Source organism: Cyprinus carpio, chromosome B22 (genome assembly GCF_018340385.1).
Source record: "Cyprinus carpio isolate SPL01 chromosome B22, ASM1834038v1, whole genome shotgun sequence".
NCBI classification, from domain to species: domain Eukaryota; kingdom Metazoa; phylum Chordata; class Actinopteri; order Cypriniformes; family Cyprinidae; genus Cyprinus; species Cyprinus carpio.
The window spans coordinates 8,460,096-8,484,622 of record NC_056618.1 but is presented as its reverse complement, the minus strand read 5'-3'; the positions used below and the strand labels follow the sequence as shown (position 1 = coordinate 8,484,622).

The 24,527-nt window shown below is 39.8% G+C and overlaps 1 protein-coding gene across 1 annotated transcript; it reads right to left on the bottom strand.

The window, feature by feature from the left end:
- Positions 1-14,724: 14,724 nt before the first annotated feature.
- On the bottom strand, positions 14,725-23,898 carry LOC122141563. Its single transcript, XM_042749338.1, has 5 exons — positions 23,246-23,898; positions 22,106-22,441; positions 16,631-16,999; positions 16,224-16,295; positions 14,725-15,158 (listed from the first exon to the last, which is right to left on the bottom strand). The coding sequence occupies exons 1-5, from the start codon at positions 23,286-23,288 to the stop codon at positions 15,085-15,087; spliced, it is 894 nt and encodes a 297-aa protein (XP_042605272.1). The 5' UTR covers positions 23,289-23,898; the 3' UTR covers positions 14,725-15,084.
- Between the last annotated feature and the right edge of the window lie 629 nt (positions 23,899-24,527).

Sequence of the window (24,527 nt, the reverse complement as noted above, 5' to 3'; positions counted from 1 at the left end):
CCATGGTTTGGCCTGTTCCGCATTACTTCTTCACAAGCATGCAATGTTACTGGAAGTTTGTGGTTTGTGTCAGTTCATGTGTATGTGTATGCTTGAGGTGTGAAAGACGTGTGGTTGAGGGTCATTTTTTCCATTCCTGTCATAATCTGGCTTCTTCTAAATGCAAAAGTTTTAAGAAAGAACTCATTCAAGCCACATTTTGTAATTACAATTTTTACTTCCTACCACTACATAGAGACTTCCCCTCTGTAACATAGCTGACAATAGGCTGAGTTATGAACAGATCTCACAGTAGAGGAGCCAAATAGTAATGCCAATTCTTGTAAACATGCTTCTTTTGAGTCTGTTCTCAGAAAGTAACTAGTCGAGCTGGTTCCAAAAAACTTTAAATGGAAGTTTAGTTCCAGGTTGATGAAAAGACAAACAGCTGAATAGCACATCCGAGAAACCACTGAGCCGGTTCAACAAGCCGTCAAAGAGTCTGATGAAAGAGTTGACAATACAATGCAAGCCTGGGGCATGTACAGGAAATAGGCCTATGCTTACTATGACACTTACTATAAAAAATCTGTGTTTGTGCATCAATGAAAGGTTACTCAATATTGGTCAGTCATATGTTCCATAAAGCACCAGTGAATGAAACTGACCCTCAAACACCATTAACTAAATGAATAAAAGGCAATATGCGTTCACACAAATGGCTTTATTTGAATATTCCCTTAACATAATATCACATTGTGTTATATGTAGTGACATCATTGCGTGATAACATAAGAAACCAATAAATCATTTTTAAAACAAACTGTCTGAAAGAACCGGTTTGCAGAAATGAATTGGACTTTGCACAATTACAGCTAAATAATAAACATGTTAATAAATGACATTTTAGAGCTATCTGAATCATGCAAACTGAATTGCAAACCGATTCAAATATAGCTAAATATAGAAGATCTGCCCCTGCTATTGACCTGCCACCTGAGGAAGATTTTCAGGAAACAAAACATGTGTGATGAAGTCTGAAGAGGTAAAATTATGCTAATCTTACAATAATTACTTTGAAATGTAAAAATGACTTTATTTAAAAAAAAAAAAAAAAAAAGAATTAGGATTATGTTAGGCTATTGTTGTGTTTTTAATACACCCTATTAGTCAAAAGTGTGACATGATTTGAAGAATCATTCAAGACTAAAAAAAAAAACAAACAAAAAAAACCCAGAATTTACACACTGACAGGTACTTCCGCATTCATTTCTCAGAAAAGGAGCTTAAAGTGGATTTACACCTAACAAACATTTTGCCGAGATTTCTGTTACAGAGCACTTTATCTGGAAAGCATCTGCTGTGTACAGACATCTGATAGATGTTTTCAGGATGTCAGTACTTATATTTTAACTCATGAACATCTTAAAGATATTTTCTAGATGTCTGTTTGACATCTGATATGAAACGTCTGCAAACAATCTAAAAAAGATGTCTGCAGATGTAAATGTTTACATCAAGTAGACGGCTCCATGATGTAAGTGTGCTATCGGGGATGATATTCCACATCAAATTTATGTGTTTTTCCATCAAATGCTTCTATATGGATAATCCCAAATATTCATAGAGTAGAACTGCCATTGCTTTCAACTTCTACATGTGCTGGCCAAAGAAAGCAGATATAAACACTCAGAAATGAATACAACATTGAGCCATGGAGTAATGAGCTATAGATGTGGTATTTCCTTTGTCAAACTGTCAAGCATCCACACTGTTGCTTAAATTAGGGTTATTAATGTTCACTAGTTGAAAAAATGGAGTAAATAAATAATAAAAAATAAAATAACCTGATGCATTTCTAAATCAAATAACCATGGTAATTATATTTCTCCACAAAATATTTACTACAGTTATTATTAAATCATAATGTGAGATCTTCTCCAAAGAGTGTAAGATAAACTTTACAGATATTAACCATGGTTTATTATAGTAAAAGTAGTAACCATGTTTTTGGTGTATAGAATATAATTTTTATAACCAGAGTTTTATTACAAATACCATGGTTAAACTATGTTTAAGACTGGTTGCCCACTGCCCAGTTTGCAGTTACCACGGTTTAACTACAGCAACCATGTTTTTTGGTTTTATTTGTAGTAAAACTGTGGTATAATCTGGGGAAATTTTGTCTTTTTATTTTATTTTTTTTGTACAATAAAAATCATTACGCCTATATGGAGTGTTCCCGCAAACCAGATGTGTAGTTATAGTTTAAATGAATGACCTGTGCAAAATTTATTGCCATGAGCATCACAGCTTTTTAAATTACAATAAATGATGTTTATGAAAATATAAAAATGTAAAAAGTTTGGTTAGGTTTAGGGGATGATCGAGTATAAAAATAATTAATATAATGTAACTATAAATAAAAAAGGTTCGAAATATATTGTAGAAACTTTCATTTTTTGTTTTGTGAAAAAGCTATACAAATAAACCTGAATCGAATTGAATTATGCCTATGAAAAGACTGTAAAACATGAAAATGTCATGCCCGGACATGTCAGGGTCCACAATATCTTTAGTTTTTGTTATTTTTAAATAGTTATTTACGTTTTAGTTTTAGTCATTTTGTCGTGTTTTGAAACTCATAAATCCAGCCAGGCAGGGGTCAAAACCAAACATAAACCGTCCAAAACACGAAACACAAACACTCACGAGGGAACTAGGAAAACACAGGGTGACATTCAACAAGGACTCCGTGACAATGACAGAACAACCGGGGTATTTATACACAGAGAAATGACAATGCTAACGGGGAATTGGCTGAGTGCAATGATTAGTAACCACGGACAGCTGAGTGCAATGAGCAGTGATGAAACAGACAAGACTATGGGAAATGCAGTTCTAAGGTGGGGTGACGATAAGGGGAAGTGAGACCTCTAGTGGCCACCCAGGGAGACACAGAACAGACACCGTGACACTACCCCCCCTCTAAGGAGCAGCTTCCAGATGCTCCTCAGAACAAAATAACCAAAAAAAAACAAAGAGACCAGGAGGGAGGTGGACTGGTGGAGGCTGAACAGGGGGAGGGATGGCGGGCCAGGCCCGTGTAGGGGAACTGGGACCGGCAGTGATGGCTCCCCTGGTAGCCCAGTTGGCTCGGTCAGATCAGGGGGCCATGGTGGGCCCGAAAGTTCAGGGGACCACGAGGGACCAGGCAGTTCAGGTGGCCACGGTGGACCCGAAAGTTCAGGGGACCACGAGGGACCAGGCAGTTCAGGTGGCCACGGTGGATCGGTCCATTCTCGTTGTGCAGACGGCCAGGGAGGAATTCGCCATTTGAGTGGCCCGAACGGAACCTGCCAATCGGGGAGCCAGTAGGGAGCAGGCTGTGGCGATGGCCAGGTCACGGCATTGGGAACGGCATCGGGAACGGCCTCAGACAAGGGCACCGCCTCGGGAACGGCCTTGGACACGGGTATCGCCTCTGGAACCATCTCGGGCCCCGCATCTGCCTCCGGAACGGCCTCGGGCACCGCCTCGGGAATGGCCTCAGGAACGGCATCGGACAAGGACACCGCCTCGGGAACGACTTGGCCTCGGGCACCGCCTCGGGAACGGCCTCGGGCTCGGCATCGGGCACCGCCTCGGAAACGGCCTCGACCTGCGGAACAGCATCGGTCACTGCCTCGACCTCCGGAACGGCATCGGTCACCGCCTCGGCATCGGGCTCAGCCTCGGCATCGGAAACAACATCGGGCACCGCCTCGACATCGGGAACAACATCGGGCACCGCCTCGACCTCCGGAACAGCCTCGGCATCGGAAACAACATCGGGCACCCGCCTCGGCATCGGGAACAACACGGGCCCCGCCTCGACCTCCGGAACAGCCTCGGTCTCGGGCATTACATCGGGAACCATCTCTGGCACCGTCTCTGGCACGGCATCGGTCACTGCCTCGACCTCCGGAACGTCATCGGTCACCGCCTCGGCATCGGGCACAGCCTCGGCCTCGGAAACAACATCGGGCACCGTCTCGGCATCGGGAACAACATCGGGCACCGCCTCGACCTCCGGAACCGCCTCGGTCTCGGGCATTACATCGGGAACCGTCTCTGGCACCGTCTCTGGCACGGCATCGGGCACCGCCTCGGCATCGGGCACCGCCTCGGGCACCGCCTCGGGCACCGCCTCGGCATCGGGCACCGCCTCGGGCACCGCCTCGGGCATCGGGCACCGCCTCGGGCACCGCCTCGGCCACGGGCACCGCCTCGGCAATCGGGCACCGCCTCGGGCACCGCCTCGGCATCGGGCACCGCCTCGGCATCGGGCACCGCCTCGGCAACGGGCATCGGACATTGCATCGGGAACCACCTCGGCCACCGCATCAGGCACCGCCTCGGCATCGGGCACCGCCTCCGCAACGGGCACCGCCTCGGCATCGGACATTGCATCGGGAACCGCCTCGGCCACCGCATCAGGCACCGCCTCGGCATCGAGCACCGCCTCGGCATCGGGCATTGCATCGGGGACCGCATCGGGGACCGCCTCGGGGACCGCCTCGGGCACCGCCTCGGCATCGGGCACTGCCTCGGCATCGGGCACCGCCTCGGGCACCGCCTCGGCATCGGGCACCGCCTCGGGCACCGCCTCGGCATCGGGCACCGCCTCGGCCTCGGGCACCGCCTCGGCCTCGGACATTGCATCGGGAAACCGCCTCGGCCCCCGCATCAGGCACCGCCCCTCGGGCACCGCCTCGGCATCGGGCACCGCCTCGGCATCGGGCATTGCATCGGGAACCACCTCGGCCACCGCATCACCGCCTCGGCATCGGGTGCACCGCTCTCGGCATCGGGCATTGCATCGGGGACCGCCTCGGGGACCGCCATGGGGCACCGCCTCGGCATCGGGCACCGCCTCGGCATCGGGCAACGCCTCGGGCACTGCCTCGGCATCGGGCACCGCCTCCGCAACGGGCAACCGCCTCGGCCTCGGGCACGGCCTCGGCCTCGGACATTGCATCGGGAACCGCCTCGGGCACCGCATCAGGCACCGCCTCGGGCACCGCCTCGGCATCGGGCACCGCCTCGGCATCGGGCATTTGCATCGGGAACCACCTCGGCCACCGCATCAGGCACCGCCTCGGCATCGGGCACCGCCCTCGGACACCGCCTCGGCATCGGGCACCGCCTCGGCAACGGCCACCGCCTCGGCATAGGGCACCGCCTCGGCAACGGGCCCCGCCTCGGCAATGGGCCCCGCCTCGGCAATGGCCCCGCCTCGGCAATGGGCCCCGCCTCGGCAATGGGCCCCGCCTCGGCAATGGGCCCCGCCTCGAGCATCGGACATTGCATCGGGAACCGCCTCGGCCACCGCATCAGGCACCGCCTCGGGCACCCTCTCGGCATCGGGCCCCGCCTCGGCCCTCGGATACAGCCTCGGGCACCGCCTCGGCATCGGGCACAGCCTCGGGCACCGCCTCGGATCCAGAAACCATCTCGAGCCCCGCCTCGGGAACCTCGGGCACGTCCACCTGGACGACAGCGGCCTGCTCGGGAACGTCCTCCTGGACGGCAGCGGCCCGCTCGGGAACGTCCTCCTGGACGGCAGCGGCCCGCTCGGGAACGTCCTCCTGGACGGCAGCGGCCCGCTCGGGAACGTCCTCCTGGACGGCAGCGGGCCTGCTCGGGAACGTCCTCCGGGCTTCGAGGAACGGCTGACGCCTGTCTCCTCCTCCTGCGGCCTCTATGATGGCGTGCCGGTGGCTCCTTGACGGAAGACTCAGGCGTTGAGTCAACCATCTTGTGCTGTGGTGCTGGGCCGGCGGCCATCCCGTGCTGTGGTGCTGGGCACGCTGAGCTGGCAGCCATCCTGTGCAATGGCGCTGGGCTGGCGGCCATCTTGTGCTGAGGCGCTGGGTTGGCGGCCATCTTTGTGCTGTGGTGCTGGGCACGCTGAGCTGGCGGCCATCTTGTGCTGTGGCGCTGGGTTGGCAACCCTCCTGGACTGTGGTGCTGGCTCAGCAGCCGTGATGTGACTACTCCTGGGAAACTCTGGGATCTGGCACATCCTGGAAAAGTAACTAAACAATGTCTCCGCGGCCATCTTGGGCGGTGGCGCTGGGCTGGCGGCCATCTGGCCTCGTGGCGTGGGGCTGACGACCGCCTTGTGCTGTGGCGCTGATCCATCCCACACAAGCCCCGGGTCGAAGGGGCCCCGTGGTTGAGAGCGATGTTGAACTTCCTCTCGCGCCTTCACTCCTCTGCGACCTCCCCGGGTCCCACGAAAAACGACCAGGCGGGTTCCCTCAAACCCACTCCTTCTCTCCCGCTCGATTGGCCGGGGGAGAAACCTCAAAAACCATACTGCTGGATCTAGGATTGACGGAGTCCTTCTGTCACGAAACGCACACAGACAGGTAGATCCAATTGCAGTAAGTCTTTATTAGGGGCAATCCAAACTCATAAATCCAGCCAGGCAGGGATCAAAACCAAACATAAACCGTCCAAAACACGAAACACAAACACTCACGAGGGAACTAGGAAAACACAGGGTGACATTCAACAAGGACTCCGTGACAATGACAGAACAACCGGGGTATTTATACACAGAGAAATGACAATGCTAACGGGGAATTGGCCTGAGTGCAATGATTAGTAACCACGGACAGCTGAGTGCAATGAGCAGTGATGAAACAGACAAGACTATGGGAAATGCAGTTCTAAGGTGGGGTGACGATAAGGGGAAGTGAGACCTCTAGTGGCCACCCAGGGAGACACAGAACAGACACCGTGACAATCTACAGGTGTTTGGAGTGTTGATATTTTTATTTTTTATTTTTTTATCTATAGTTTTATTATTTTGTTCTTATTGGCTCCTCATTACAAATGTTTTGTACCCTAAAACTAGTGTAAATGTTTTGCTTTGTTTTATATCATGTGTGAGTGCATAATTTATGTAGATTCATTTAAAAGAAGAGAATAAGACTCGGACGATTGAATGTGTGTTGAATACGAAGAATGGTAATCTTTGCAGTAGGAAAAATGCAAGGGATTATATTTTTTTCTCATTTATTGATTTATTCATTAAGCTTAAAGCTTCTTATTTATTTGTTTTGTTTTCAATTTCATTATTATTCATGTAATTTAATAACTTTTTTATATTGCTGAGAATCTTTTTAATCATTCAGATTATATGTGTGGGCACACATATTGTAAAATGTTCTCATGATCTGTTTAAAATCGGTTACTTATTTTTTTTGTTATTAATGATTTTTTCTTCGTTATAGATAGAGAGAGAGAGAGAGGGAGGGGGGTGGGTGTAGATAGAGAGGGGGGAGAGTCAGATTTTCCATCATCTCTTCATCCCATTCCTTCTCAGGAGTTTTAGGTAAGTATAAGACATCCATTTACATTTACCAGATGCTTTTATCCAAAGCGACTTACAGTGCATTCAGGCTATACATTTTTTGTTTTTACCAATATGTGTGTTTCCTGGGAATTGAACCCACAACCTTTTGCACTGATAACATAATACTCTACCACTGAGCCACAGGAACATTTCTATGTATTTCACAGCTCTTTTCTGATTTTCAACAGAAAATGCCTATCTATTTATCTAAGCGCTCCTTGGAATGCATCCAGATTCCTCCCTGGACATGTGGGCATCAGATGGCAGATCAGATGCGGGAACGAACTATAAAAACACAGAAACATTCCTCAGGATTTCATTTATGTCATCAAACAGCATTGGATAAACATATTTCTTACCCCAGAGAGGAAAGGTCACATCTGGATGTCATTAACAGGTCACGTGGTCAAACAATGTGTGTGTCACAACGTGGGTGGGCTACGTGGGGAAGGAGGGGAAAGGTCAAAAGTTCAAAGCCATAAATCAATCTTGACAAGGGTCGTAAATCATTTTTGACACATGCCGAATCATATGAACTACTAATGGTCAATGTTATTGATGCATTGTGACAGACTTTGCCATTCATTTTGTCTATAATTCTACAGTAAAATCTTGTGAAAGTTGACACAGACGGAGTCTTGGGCATTCTGAAGAAGTATGAATTTAAAATTTAATGTTAACTCTTAAGGAATTTTAATAATGTTTGTATAAATAGCAGGAATTGATCAGTGCTATTATGCATTGTGACAGACTTTGCCTTTAATTTTCTTTCAAATTCTACAGTAAAACCCTGTGAAAGTTGACACTGACAGAGTCTTAGGTGTCCTGAAAAATATTTAATTGAAATGTTCATGTTAACTCTTAAGGAATTTTAATAAAACTGGTCAAAAAAGCAGGAATTGATCAGTGCTATAATGCATTGTGACAGATTTTGAAAATCTAAATATTGAGAAAATCATTGGGACTTTAGCTTATTCACAGTATCCCCCAGAGTTAGATAAGTCCATACATACCTTTTTCATTTCTGTGCGTTCTGTAAGTGTTATTTGACGCACCCACCGCTAGCCTAGCCTTAGCACAAAGACTGGATGTAAATGGATAATGGTAGCATAGTAATCCCAATAAGTGACAAAATAATCCAAACATTTTCCTATTTACATGTTGTGATCTGGTATAGTCACAGCGTGTACAAATAACAAGGCTATATGAGACAGAGACCATTTTTAATCGTATAAATACTGGGAACTATATTCTCACTAGGCGTAGGAGCACAGCTAACGTTACTTGGGCGGAGTGGCTACTTGGGCGGAGTGATTAGCGCAGCACACAAGACGCCCTGTTGATGGTTCCGTAAACAAAAAACAAACGTGACTAAATAGCTAGACGTGACTCGTGATCATGGCTGACTTTGAGGAATTGTCAGACTCAGAGGAATTTTACTGTCTATCAAACCAAGATCCAGAACCATATAGTTTTAAAGCCAGAATAAACAGACGAGGAGTTACAAAGTGCTGTAGAACACTCATCTCATCCTGATTAATAATTATCACAGAAAATGTATAAAGAATTATTACAGGAATTGATATATTTGAAATGCAATTTATTACAGCTGACCAAATACATTCAACAGCATATAATACAGTAATGTTCGATAATTGCATTTACAATAGCCAAGAATATGTGGAAAGTAATAGCACAAGGCAAATAGTTTTTGCACAATGAACCCACAGACAGTAACGTTAGCCTACTATTTCACAAAACATTTTCTCAAAAAAAGAAAACTGCCCATCCCCTCCAATCATTAGCAAGTTGAATGTATTAGTGGAGTCTGTTGTGAAAGAAGCTCTATTCGCGTCTGGTGTGAACGCACCAACACAATAATAACAATAAAGGGGATACACAGAGCCCCTATTCACGTAATAGTGTCACTACTAAGGTTATATTACATTAGCAGGCACTGTTACAGTATGGCCTAATGTTAGTCATCTCAAAACATAACGGAACACTTACCGCAGCAACAGGTGATCCAATTTGTCCTGTCTTTATTGGGATGGCTGTATCCTTTATCACACGTTTCATGGCCCCGTGTGGCAACATTTGCATTTTTCAAAATAGTCGTCTACAGTAAAAATGTGCAGAGCAAACAAAATACTTCGTGATGGTGTTTACAGGTGTGTTTGGAACTATACCCAGAACAAGTAGCCATCGATTCATCAGGTCAGCGTTTTTGGTTGGAATTCTATGAAACATCATAGTATTACCTGGTCTCCCCTGTTTATTGTCGCAGCTCTTTACAATACAGCGAACACCCATGATTGTACACTATAAATTTACTATCTAGTAATTGCTGGCTCTATTACTCCAACTCTGAGCGAACTCTCTGCTCCTCACCACGGCGCGTCTCGAGTGCTGCACTAATCACTCTGCCCAAGTAGCCACTCCGCCCAAGTAACTTAACTGTGGTCCTACGCCTAGTGAGAATATAGTTCCCAGTATACGATTTAAAAATGGTCTCTGTCTCATATAGCCTTGTTATTTGTACACGCTGTGACTATACAGATCACAAAATGTAAATAGGAAAATGTTTGCATTATTTTGTCACTTATTGGGATTACTATGCTACCATTATCCATTTACATCCAGTCTTTGTGCTAAGCTAGGCTAGCGGTGGGTGCGTCAAAATAACAATTACAGAAAGCACAGAAATGAAAAAGGTATGGTATGGACTTATCTAACTCTGGGGGATACTGTGAATAAGCTAAAGTCCCAAAAAGTCGGAGTGTTCCTTTAAATTTCTCCAAAATTCTACAGTAAAAACCAGCAAAAGTTGACACGGACAGAGTCATGGTAGTCCTGAAGAAGAATTTATTTGAAATTTTCATGTTAATTCTGAAAGAATTTTAATAATACCTGTAGACATGTCAAGAAATGGTCAGTGCTATAATGCATTGTGACAGACTTCATTTTTCTCCAAAACTACACAGAAAACTGTATATTTTATAATGTCCAATATTAATATGATTTTTTAAAAAAGATTTTCTTGTTTTTGGCCACATTTAATTAAACCACTGAAATATTGGTCTTTATTGGCTTTTTGGCCACTTCGTGTATCCGTACTGTAATTTCGAAAGACGTGTAGCAAAATCCAGGTGGCTGCTGGCTTTACCAGACCTTTGCTTGACCGGGTGTTCACAGATGGCAGCTCAATAGACAGTGTTTTACTTTCATTCTGACTGGTTCTCCTACCTCTCGTCAGGCCGTGAGTACTTCTAAGAACGTTCCTGTCAATTATTTTCTTATGTTTGCTTTTAAAGTGAAGCAGCCAATTTTCCTTTTGTTAGACTCCACACTCTCCAGCCACGTCACAGGCCTGCAATGATTTTTGTTATTTTTTAACATTGTGACTGTATGTAAAACAGTGCGTGAATGTAAAAATTCCTACTGATTTCTAATTTTATAACATTGTGACTGTATATAAGACAGTGCGTGAATGTAAGAATTCCTACAATATATATATATATATATATATATATATATATATATAGTTTTAGACCACAGATAATCAAACTCAGTGAGCAACCTGTCAGTTATTAAATGAATGCAATATACTGGATAAAATATGCACTCTGCTGTTCTTCACAAAATGAGCACATACTTTAGGACATTGTGTAAGTAGGTTTATTGATTTATTTAAGGGTAGGATCTACATTTCCATGTCGTTAAAAAAACAGAGCAATTTAGTTGTGTTTATGGAACAACAACATTTCAGACATCAAAACTTTTGAGAGTGCATGTGCACAAAAAAAAAAAAAAAAAAAAAAAAAAGACAGAAATCAAAGGATGAAAGTGACGTGACATACAGCCAAGTATGGTGACCCATACTTGGAATTCGTGCTCGGCATTTAACCCATCCAAAGTGCACACACACACACAGCAGTGAACACACAGTGGGCAGCCATTTATACTGGGGTGTTTGGGGAGCAGTTGGGGGTTTGGTGTCTTGCTCAAGGGCACCTCAGTCGTGGTATTGAAGGTGGGAGAGAGTACATTGTACATTCACTCCTCCCACCTACAATTCCCGCTGAGCCGAGACTTGAACTCACAACCTTTGGATTACAAGTCTGAATCTCTTGTACATTCACTATGCCTTTAAAGTAGTAAAGAACAGTGGGCAATATGCCTTATAGGAGGAATATTCCAAACTTTCTGCTGCAGGCTAGTGGTAATATGACTATATATATACTACTGTGCAAAAGTAAAGGTGCATCTAAAAGGGGATATATCACCCTCTGAAGGGCATGTTGGAGTGAAAACAATCATGGTCACCATATTGAAGGGTCATTCAATCTTAACTATGCAATCATATTTTTTGTAAATTTATATTTAATTAAATTCCTTTTATTAAGAAACTTTGTTAATTTTGTTTTTTTGTATCTTGTGTTGTTTTTTTTTTTTTACAGACAGCTACAGAGGAGAATCCCACAGAGTATGTGCATATCTGCATAAAATTGTGAAACTTTAACATTTAAGTCTCTTTCTTTTGGTATTTGGATTTATTATGTGATCTATGATCTTTAGAAGTTCCGGACAACTTTTTAGTTTTGGGATCACTGGGAGTCAGTCCACAGAGACACATGGAATAACTGAACTTCACAAAAATTCTGACACAAAAATCTAATAATTTACATGCATGATACAGTATAAAAGCTGAACTTCACAACATAGTATCAGCTCAGTTTGAGGGTCAAACTGAAACCTGCTGAGGTCTTGTTCCCTTAAATACATACAGACATGTGATTATGATACAGTATAAAAGCTAAACTTCACAACATAGTATTAGCTGATTTTGGGGTCTAACATGGAAGGTATAACATCAACAAATTGTTTTAATGTTATGCCTTCCATGTCAGAGTCTAATTTTCAATTTGTTAATTATTGGATGATTTGGATTTCACCACTCTCAGCTGTGTTCAATTATCTATGTTACTTATACTACTCTCCATTTTGTGAAACTATACCTTGACAAAGGCTACTATCCAAAACGTTGATTAAAAAATAGCCTATGCTTAAGTGAGTGTGCAGTTGTTCTTTGCAAAGACCGATTCATTTCTGGGAACCAGTTCTTTTCGGACAGATCGTCTCATTGGTTCCTGACGTCACCAAGCAATAACGTCTTTACGTGTTTCTTTTCTAACAACTCAGTGCAATGTTGTATCAATGAAAAATTCAAATAAGTCATTAGAGTCAACACATATTGAAACATTCAAAAAATAAAGTTTTTGTATGAAAGCATATTGCTGATTATTACCATAAAATTCACTTAAGTTAATGGTGTTTGTGGTCACAGTTTCATTCGTGGATCCTTTATGTCTATACTGTCTGACCAATATTGACTAGCTTACAACTTGGATAAGTTTCCTAAACGTTTCACACCTACAGCACACATTACAGACATTGATGCACAAATGCGGATATGTTCTACATGTCTACATTATAAAGAATGAAAAAAACAATTTTACAAACTCCTTGATTTTGCCTAAGCAACTTAAGTATAATATACATGCACAATAAACTATTGTAAAATGTATTTACATAACTCAACAGAAAGGTTTTTGCAGGTTTTAATAAAATGTAAATTAATAACAGTCATAATACGCATATTTTCAGTACCCGCCTCAGGCTTACACAGTATCGTCTACTCACTCATCAGAATCTTCGGTAATCCTCGGCAAACTTCGCCATGGCTCATCCGGTTCTTGTTGAGTTTTCGGTAATCCTCTGCAAACTTCGACAGTTGACTAAACCAGATCAATCGGTTCTTTTTGAGTTGGATGTGCCACTTCGGCTGTGAGTCCTGTGTCATCAAGCCTGGAATTATAGTTCAATTCAGTTCGATTTATGAACCGGCTCGATCTGTTACTTCCTGAGAACCGGCTCAAAAGAACGATTCGTTCAAAAACCGAACATCACTAGTCTACTGTATATACGGATCCATTCAGAATTATTAAACAGAGCACAAGCACAAATTTGAATTCAAAGTAAATAAAACATTATGAATTCGTCAAATGTGGTCGATCTGAAGGTGGCTCAACATCACCAGTGAACAGTTTTGTTAGAGTGAGCGTTTTTGTCTGTTTAAGCTCAGACTTACATAAACACCACTAACCACTGCAAACTCCTTTAAAAACACGCTTCTTCAGCGAGTGTCCATTATAAATCAGTCAGAGATCACACATACATGGTCTGTCTGATTGCTCAATAATAATAACTGACTATTGCATCTAATCATATACCGATTGCTGTATGTCACTGTAATCGTCTTTACCTCCATTACAACTGTAATCCTTCAAAACTTTATTGGTGAGATACCTGTTTGCTTTATTCAGGCCATACAGACTAGTCCTGACTTCAAATTTCTTATTAATAGAGTTATGTTTTTTTCCCAACTTCTGCACAAGTTAACGTATGATGACAAAAGCACAGAACTCACAGATATTGCATTGCAGTCCCTGCAGTTTGAAATATATATATATATATTATATATATATATATATATATATATATATATATATATATATATATATAAACACACTGTCTAGAATAGTGACTGGTGGTTGTATGTGATAGAATGATAGAATCCCTCCCTTTCATATTTTGGTGGGGTGTCGCCTGATTATCCTAATGAAGAACCCGCCCCTGACAGAAGAACGTGGGCATGACTACATCTGAAGCCATTCCAATCCACTGAACATATCCAGCGGCCCAGACTCTGCTCTCAACCATACTTTTACTCCCCAGAGTTTGGGATTTTCTGGAATGTGATAGGCAGGTGGAAGATTAATATGTGTGCAAGCGATAAGGGGCACTCAAAATGTTTGGGTTGTGTATGTGCAAAAATGAATGGGTGTGTTGCCGTTACAGATGAGAAAGCTCAAGTCCAAGGATTTATTAAGAAGATTTATTGTTGGTATTTGAGGTCTACAATTAAACAGAAGTAAAGAGCAATTAAGTATGTTAATATGAAAAAATATTACATGCTACATGGTATGCGTTAATCGTGTGAAATTATAAACCTAAATTTAGATTATACTTGATTTAGCTGATTGCACTCAGACCTATTTTAAAAACACATTACAAGTTATCATTCCAAGTCCAATCTCACATCACTTTGCGTGTGGACACTGTTTAAACCTGCATAGTGGCACATAGAATTGTACATTCACTGTAGAAAAACAGGTAAAAAGTAGCTACTATGGTTGGCAGAATAAGCTGTAAAGAATGTGTACACACATTTGCAGATCAAATGGTACATTTTTAAAATTTTACTTTGAAAAAAAAAAAAAAAAAAAAAAAAAAAAAAAATGCCATTTTCTGCCGAATTAACAAGGATATGCTGTTACTAACATCCGTTTTGTATTTTTTACAAATACTGACATCCACCATAAAGTTCATCACGATTAGCTTTTCACAACTTGAGGAAAAGAAGGTGCACAGTGCTATACATACAAACAGAAAACACCATCATGGTAACACACATGACACTATAATGCAGTAAACATTCATTTACCAATGTAAGATGTAACATTATACCGTGTACATAACTACTAAGAAAAAAAAAATTCTTAAAAATTTTGGGAATGTCTCTTTATGTTTTTTCACAGTAAATTATGAGATGGTTTAAATGTGCCGCCATGCAGTTACAGGACAGCTGTTTGATTTGTCGATGGATAGAAGAAACTCTTTACACAGGCAAGTTTTCTGCGACACTCTCCTATAAGAAAACATTCACAGAAGTTAGAGAACTGAACACGACTGATGATTCAGTTACAAACACAAAGACTTATCAGTCTCATGAATCTGATGAACTCAATCAAATTGTCATGTTCTGTACTACAGTAATGCATCATGTTTAAATGTAGTGTCTGATGGTCTTGTTATGTATTATGGTAATGCATCATGTTTAAATGTAGTGTCTGATGGTACAAGGCCTAAAAATGGTACAGTGCATTCAGGCTATACATTTTTTAATAAATAATAATAATAATAATAATCAAATGTTAATGGCCAAAAATGAATGGATGGTTACTTTTTGTTGCTGTCCTTGCTTAAATAGTTCCTGACAGCATCCAAAGCGACTTGTCATGTTCTGTACTACAGTAATGCATCATGTTTAAATGTAGTGTCTGATGGTACTAGGTGTGAGTTTGGCTAAAGTTCTTTTAGGCTTTGCTTTTTTTATTTATTTTTTTTTTATCTGTTTTTGTTCGCGGTGTCATTTATTTTATTTTCTCACACATTCATTTGCTTATCTCTCAGTATGAGGAAATGTCTGTTCGCAGCACAGCGCAAGTTTGCTAGCGTAAGTGTAAACAGTTTACAGTGTAAACTGATGATGATATGGACACACAGAATCATACCTAAAACAGAAAACTAATAAATACAGTAATATTCCCTCCACACTTCAGAAACTGTGGTGTTCCACACAGACACACGCACATCTCTACATATCTCCCATATGAAAAGAGTATGTTGCTATGGGTGTTGCGCAGTGATACATAGAACTGTTGAGTAAAGCGGTCTTAGCCATGCTTGATCATAAATAAAACACAGCTGCTGTCAAAATCAGAACCGAGGACTTGAACTAACCATTTTATAAAATTAAATTAATCACAAACCATTCAGGAAGAATTTGGATGTCATCCAGTCATCTCTAAACTACATTTAAAAGGACAGTACTGTCTTGAATTGACTGTTATAATAGTGTTTTTGTAATGATGACAGAATTAAACCACATCACATATACACACACTGAAGACACATGACCAGGAATTCTTACCAGATACACCTGCAACCACCAGCAGAACACCAACGCATAATCCTGCTATAGCAAGCAAAAACACAATCCCATCTGTAATAATAATAAAAAGAAAACAGTAATAAAAAAAACCTGTTAATTTTTCAGATATATTTGATATTTCCACCTTTCCACCTTCATCAGTAATAAGATATTGAGTGAATGGATAATTGAATCCATAATGGCCTACAGATGTCATTACTACCTGCATTGTTTGTTAACATCTTTCAATCTCTGTACAATGTGTATTTTTGTGACAAATGTGTGTCACTTGACGTGCATGTCACTGTGATAGAGATGAGTGACGTCACAAGTTTCAGACAGGCCACAATGAAAACAAAACACTGCTATTCTATGCCTGAAGATAAAATGGAATGAATTACACTCACTAGAGCCAGTTCCACTAAGGCTCTTTTCGCTGATAATTCTGATGCTGTACTGGCGGCGGATGCTGCTGCTGTTGGTGATGATCTCAAGATGATAATCTCCAGAGTCTGTGGTTCTGGTGTTTGTGATGGTCAAAGATCCAGTCTGATGATCCAGCTTCAGTCTGTCTCTGAATCTCCCGCCAGCATCTTCACACTCATCGCCTGAACAGATCTCACTGGAATCTCTAGCTATTTTAGCTATATGAGTGTCATTATAATACCACATCATCAAATCATTTGGGCTTTTAATTACACCAGAATCTAAAGTGACAGAATCTCCCTTCTTCACTGACTTGGTCTTCATTTTATCCGTCTCGGCACCAGGAACATCTGAAACACAAACATCTGCTGTTTTTTTTTGCTGTTAAAGAAAACAGATAGAACATTAAAGGGTTAGTTCACCCCAAAATGAAAATTATGTCATTAATTAGTCATCCGCATGTCATTCCAAATCCGTAAGACCTTTGTTCATCTGCAGAACATAAATTAAGATATTCTGATGAAATCTGAGAGCTCTCTGACCCTCCCATAGACAGCAACGCAACTGAAATGTTCCCAGATCCAGAAACGTAGTAAGAACATCGATAAAACAGTTCATGTGACATCATCAGTGGCTCAACTTCAGCTTTGCTAAGCTACAAGAATACTTTTTGATTGCAAAGGAAAAAAAAAATTATTTTAGCAATTCTTCTCCCCCGAGCTACAGACTTCTGCCATTTTAGAGAGTATCACATTGCAAAATGCATTCTTAAGTGTAAACAACGTAGATTGATCACGCTCTTTGGTTCTCTCCAAATGGCAGAAGACGTAACTCAGGGAAGAAGAATTGTTGAATAACTTATGTTATTTTTGTTTGGTTTTTCTGCACTCAAGAAAAGTATTCATTAACATATATATAACTAACAAAAACAATAATTTCCACAGCATTTATTAATCTTAGTTCATGTTCATTTCAGCATTTACTTATGCATTAATGAAATCACAAGTTGTGTTTGTAAACATTAATGCACTGAACTAACATTAACAACAAATTACTCTTTTTATTAACATTAACAAAGATTAATAAATTGTGTAATAAATGTATTGTTAATTGTTCATTCATGTTAGTTGATACATTAATGTTAACAAATGACATCTTATTGTAAAGTGTTACCATTAATATTTATTTATCATACTGATGAACATGACAGTATTTTCTCTCTTGTTATTTCATAGGAGTTGCAAAGAAGATGGAGAAAGACAGTCTTGTGCCCTGCGTTCATCAGTATCCTTGTGTCCGTTGAGTGAAAAAGAAAAATTCAGTAAATAAGTAAAAAATCATTTGACTGATATCTTCCTAGGTTTCTATAGCTATCACGATATATCAGTATCATGAATTCTTATGGCCACAATAACCGTGATATGAAAAATCTAATATCGTGACAGCCCTAATCTGTAAGCAACTTCGTTAAAAATTTGAAGAATGTAATATTAATTTAGGGTAATACAGAAGTTTACCTCTGGTGAATTACAACCCAAAATCCAGAAATGTTGGTTTTGACATGACGTTTTTTAAATTTGAATGAAATGAAAACTTTAAAATCAAATGAGCCGATATTTTATTCACAATAGAACACAGATAACACATGTTTAAACTTAGAAAATTTACAATTGTATGCACAAAATGAGCTCGTTTCAAATTTGATGCCTGCTACAGGTCTCAAAATAGTTGGGGCGGGGGCATGTTTACCAAGGTGTACCATCTCCTCTTCTTTTCAAAACAGTTTGAAGACCTCTAGACATCAAGGTTATGAGCAGAGCTGGGTAGATTACTTATGAATTGTAATCAGTTACTGATTACAGATTACATGACAAAAATGACACATTTTTGGAAACGTAATCTGATTACTTTTGGGTTACATTTAGATTACATTTGTGCTAACCCTAATTTGATATCACATATATTGAATTAGCCTAATCTTGTACTATTTTGACAGATACAAAGAAAGAATATATTCCAAAAAAATATTTAATTCACCAACAAGAGCCACAATAGCTTCTTTTTCAAGTGCAATGTATGGAAAGTTAATACTTAAAAAATACTAACACTAATGTACCTTGCTGTCAGTGTTTGTTAGTAAACACTGAATAAAACAAAATCACATATTATGATTTTAAAAGCATATTTACTTTGAATTAAGTAAATTTAGAAAACAGCTACATTACAAAAAACAATATTGAAAAACATGAAATTCACAGCAATATCACTGCTAGGTCAAATATTTAATCTAAAAAAACATTAGAAGTGTATATGAATGTATCAATGAAAAACATCAAACAGTAGTTACATTGCAAACATGAATTTTGAAAAAGATTAAATTCACACAGCAACGACATTTCTATCCATCTCAAAACATTTTAAGTGCATAGTAACAATGAGGAAAAGACAAACAATATTACAAAAATGAATATTAAAGAACATGAAACTCACAACAATAACATTGATAATATACAGTATATATACAGTACAGGTCAAAAGTTTGGAAACATTACTATTTTTTATGTTTTTGAAAGAAGTTTCTTCTGCTCATCAAGCCTGCATTTATTTGATCAAAAATACAGAAAAAAATGTAATATTGTGATATATTATTACAATTTAAAAATAATTGTTTTTAAATATATTTATACTTTAAATTATCATTTATTTCTGTGATGCAAAGCTGAATTTTTAGGATCATTATCACATGATCCTTTAGAAATCATTCTAATATGATGATTCATTATCAAAGTTGGAAAACAGTTCTGCTGCTTAATATTTTTTTTCAGAACATGTGGATACTTTTTTAGGATACTTTGATGAATAGAAAGTAAAAAAAAAAAAAAAAAAAAAAAAAAAAAAAAAAAAAAAAAAAAAGAAGAGATGCTATGTTTTTTAAAATATAAATATTTGTAATAACAATATACACCACTGGTCAGTAATTTGGGTCGAGTCAGTAATTTTTTTTTCTTTCTTTTTTTAAATAAAAATCAATACTTTTATTCAGCAAGGATGTGTTTTAAATGATAAAAAAGTGATAGTAAGAAAATATATATTAGAATAATATTATTAGAATTTTTTTTTATTTTGAATAAATACAGTTCTTTTTAACCTTTTATTCATCAAATATATTAGACAGCAGAACTGTTTCCAACACTCATAATAAATCAGAATATTAGAATGATTTCTAAATGATCATGTGATAGACTGGATGTTACATGTGACACTGAAGGCTGGAGTAATGATGCTGAAAATTCAGCTTTGCATCACAGGAATAAATTATTTTTTTTAAAAGTATATTCAAATAGAAAAACTATTTATTTTAGGTTGTAATAATATTTCACAATATTACTGTTTTTTCTGTATTTTTTGATCAAATAAATGCAGGCTTGATGAGCAGAGAGAGACTTCTTTCAAAAACATTAAAAATAGTAATGTGTTTTTTTGACCTGTACTGTATATATATATATATATATATATATATGCGCATAAACCTTGCGCGTGGTATACAAACGAACATATAGCAACACATTTATTAATCTGTGTTAATGTTAGTTAATAAAAAGACAATCGTTCAGTGTTTGTTCATGTTTTTGTTGCTGTTACGTGACGTAGCCGGTGTCTGACTAGGTGAAAGACGTGAGCTGATGACGTCATCATTTCTACCCAGCTCTGGTTATGAGTTTCTGTTGGAATTTTGTCCCATTCTTGTCTGATACAGGTTTCCAGCTGTTGAAGAGTTTGTGGTCATCTTTGACGTAATTTTCATTTAATGATGTGCCAAATGTTGTCTATAGGTGAAAGATCTGGACTGCAGGCAGGTCAATTCAGCAGCCGGACTCTTCTACTACGAAGCCATGCTGTTGTAATAGCTGCAGTATCTGGTTGTGCATTGTCCTGCTGAAATACACAAGGCCTTCCCTGAAATAGAAATCGTCTGAAGGGGAGCATATGTTGCTCTAAAACCTTTATATACCTATCAGCATTCATAATGCCTTCCAAAACATGCAAACTGCCCCTACCGTATACACCTATGCACCCCCATACCATCAGAGATGCTTGCTTTTGAACAACGCTGATAACATGTTGGAAGGTCTCCCTCCTCTTTGGCCCGGAGGACATGGCGTCTGTGATTTCCTACAAGAATGTCATATTTGGACTCGTCTGACCATAAAACACTTTCACTTTAAAACTATCCATTTTAAATGAGCCTTGGCCCACAGGACACGACGGCACTTCTGGACCATGTTTACATTTGGCTTCCTTTTTACATGATAGAGCTTTAGTTGGCATCTGAAAGTATTCCTGGACCCATTTATTAATGTCAATGACAGAACCATGCCGATGAGTGATGCAGTGTTGTCTGAGGGCCCAAAGACCATGGGCATCCAACAAAGGTCTTCGGCCTTGTCCCTCATGGACAGAGATTTCTCCAGTTTCTCTGAATCTTTTGATGTAATGCACTGTAGATGATGAGATTTGCAAAACCTTTGCAATTTGACTTTGAGGAACATTGTTTTTAAAGTATTCCACAATAGTTTTACACACTCTTTCACAGATTGGAAAGCCTCTGCCCATCTCTGGCTCATGTGATTTGAAAGTCTTTTAGTTTTCACTTTATTCAAATTTAACAAATGTCCCAACATTTCCAGAGTTCAGTTTGTAAAAATTAATTATTGACCCACACATATGCCCTCAACAATGACATTTGCTGCTAAACTAACATATTTAAATATGTCATTAGCATGCATAAGATGCATTATTCAATATATTTTTTAGCAAAACCAATGGAAATATTTGTAATTCAGTTCTTAAGCCACCTTTCCATCATCTCTGACATTCGCATGATTGCCGCCCCTAGTGGCAGTTGCACAGATTTTTTTTTTTAATTGCTATGAACCAACCACCTTCGCTTATTTAACATTTGGCAATTTGGCAAGATAATTTATTTGAATGAATATGAAATACAAATCTACACAAAACAATCAACCCTCAATAATTCTGAAAGAAAAGTAGCTCTCTTTACCTGTGTACACTCAACTGTACACAGCACTGAATGTTATGAGGAGGAAAGGAAGAAGAGAGTCTATTTGCAGCAATAATAGTGTATTTACAAAACTGAGATATTAACAAGAACTCACAAAGGAGAACATAGCAGTTTTGCAACAAGACAATACTGGACTCTGAACTGAAAGGAACTTGTGACATTTAGAAAACAATGAACAAAACAGAACGCATGCAGATAAAGACAATGAGTAAAAACAACTAGAACAAAAGAAACCAGGAATTAAATGAATAAAAGGGAAAACAAGGACATACAAACTCAAAGCCCCTGAAACAGAAACTGAAACAAAGATTAGTCACTGTTGTGATAATAAACACACTGTGATTAAGTATGTATAACTTATTAAACGACTCACCATGGACAGTGACACTAAAGAGCTTCTCACTCATGCTGCTGCTGCTGATGATCTGAAGTTTATAAACTCCAGAGTCTGTAGTTCTGGTGTTTATGATGGTCAGAGATCCAGTCTGATCATCTACTTTCAGTCTATCTCTGAATCTCTCAGTACCTTCATTACACTGAACATCTGTACAGGTCTTACTGAGATAGTCACTGATTTGAGCAATGCGAGTGTCATTAAAATACCATTTAATCTTTTCCTGCTGATGTGTTTTAACATCACTGTGTAGAGTGACTGAATCTCTCACCATCACAAACAATGATACCTTGTCTGCATCAATGCCTGATGCACCTAGAGAAGAAACAAACATTAGCCCTATAACTTCTAAGAAAGCATATAACACAATACATTTTTAATGCATCTAATGTATGTTTGTGTGAGCCTTTATCAGACCACAAAGTTTCAGTTTCATAACTGATCAAACCATTTGCTTACATAGCAAACAGGCAATGTACTGCAGTATACATCACTGCAAGTGCTACAGAGGATCCAGGAAAAAAGTTGCAATGCCTTGTCATCAGCCATTAGTCATCAATAGTTCACAAAGATAAGGTGTATGCTGTTTTTGAGGAAATTAACCAAGAAATGCTTTATAGTCTATCTGTATCTGCAAAATAAGCTGGGACTAAATTAAGTATCAGAATAGCCTAAAGAAAAACTATACTTACTTTCACAGTGTTTACGTAAATGCCAGTTCCGGCATTTTTAATTTTGTGTTCGACCGTTTAGGCGCGCCCCAAAGTATACAGTGCAGACATATCAAAGCCCGCGAGAACTCTTTCGCAGTAGCTTATAATATGCTTTTAATGACTGCTCTTATTATCAACCACGTAAGGCTACATGATTTGACTGATTTGGACGTTAAATTCGGGCTTTCAAGGAAGAGAGAAAGATATCGAGCACCACTATAGCCGTTGTACATCGTTTATCATGTTTTTATAATCGTTGAAAATCGAAATCGAAACTAAAGAAGGATTCATCGCACATCGATAAGCGTCTCAAAACAACACAACAGTTATTAAGTAATAGTGTTGGTCAGCTGGTCTACAAAATGAAACTGGGTCACATTTACCATTCGACAAATACATGCCTTACCAAGCAGTAAAACCCACACTGGGACGAAAATGAAAAATGGCATCACTTTAAAACTATTGCAGATTCTGTTGAAACAAAAGTATTTTCTGTTTCTATGTTGACACCACCAACGAATGTAAATAAGATGGCGTATAATTTTGGGAGGTGCATGGCTGCTGCGTGTAAAAAAAAGTGAGGTGTTTTTTTCTCGATGTTATAATCGTTTATGACTTATGACTCCCACACCGATTGCCCGACAAACATTCAAATGTGTTCACTCATACATAAACACATTTATGCCGCGTTTCAGGCAACCCGTAACCCGTGTTTTTCCAACCTTCTGTCTGTAGGCTTGTTTGAGATGCACTTTGGCTCGCCTGAAATATAGGCGAGAATACGCGGCTGCAGTAAGGGGAGGGGTCAAAAAATACATTTGAAGTCGGACACTTCCTGAATCTCGCCGTTTTGTTGCCTGCAAACGTCAGCAATGGAGGAGATCGCGTTCGCGTTTTTTATCACAGATGCAGTGAATGTAATCGAAATACCACAGTTTTGTCATCATGTGCATCAATTCCTTTGTTCAGCTGAACACAAAGGATGAAATTTAGAAGACTGTTTGCAAACAAGCAGGTTTCTGCCACCATTTCACGTCCGTATTTTTCCATATGCAAGTCAAAGCTGTTTTGAAGCAAACATTCTTCAGAATTTCTTCCCTTGTTTTAAGCCAGACCCTGACACTTCTCAGATGAAACCACACTAAGATGAGGCATAATGGCTAAACAGTCCATTTAGATATGTATGTGTGCATTTATATTTTTAATGGATTGATTTATTAATTCACACAAACATACAATAGAATAAAGTGAAAACTACAAGGGAAATTCAAATTAAGAGAAAAATAAAATAAACTTCACTAGGCGTGTTTTGTTTTTGTTTAGTTTGCATGTAATATATAAATAAATGGGTAAACTAATTCTTAGAATAAAGAGAAAATGTATCAGTTGACATTCTCAGCCAATGAGCATGAAGCTGTTTTTTGACACACGTCAGCATGACATCAGAGCGAGGCGGAGTAACTCGGACACTTTTCTAATCGCCATGCATCTCGTGGTGATCACCGGTGATCGTTTCTGCGCAGATTTTGCTCATCTCAAACAAGCCTACTGAAAGTGCACTGGATTTGTGTTGTTTGGAATTTTTAACAAATGTTTGATTCTTGTTTGAATAGTTGGTGTGATTAATTGATTTTCTAATCCCAACCCCACCCCTAATCCTAACCCCTCCCCCACACCTACTCCTAAAC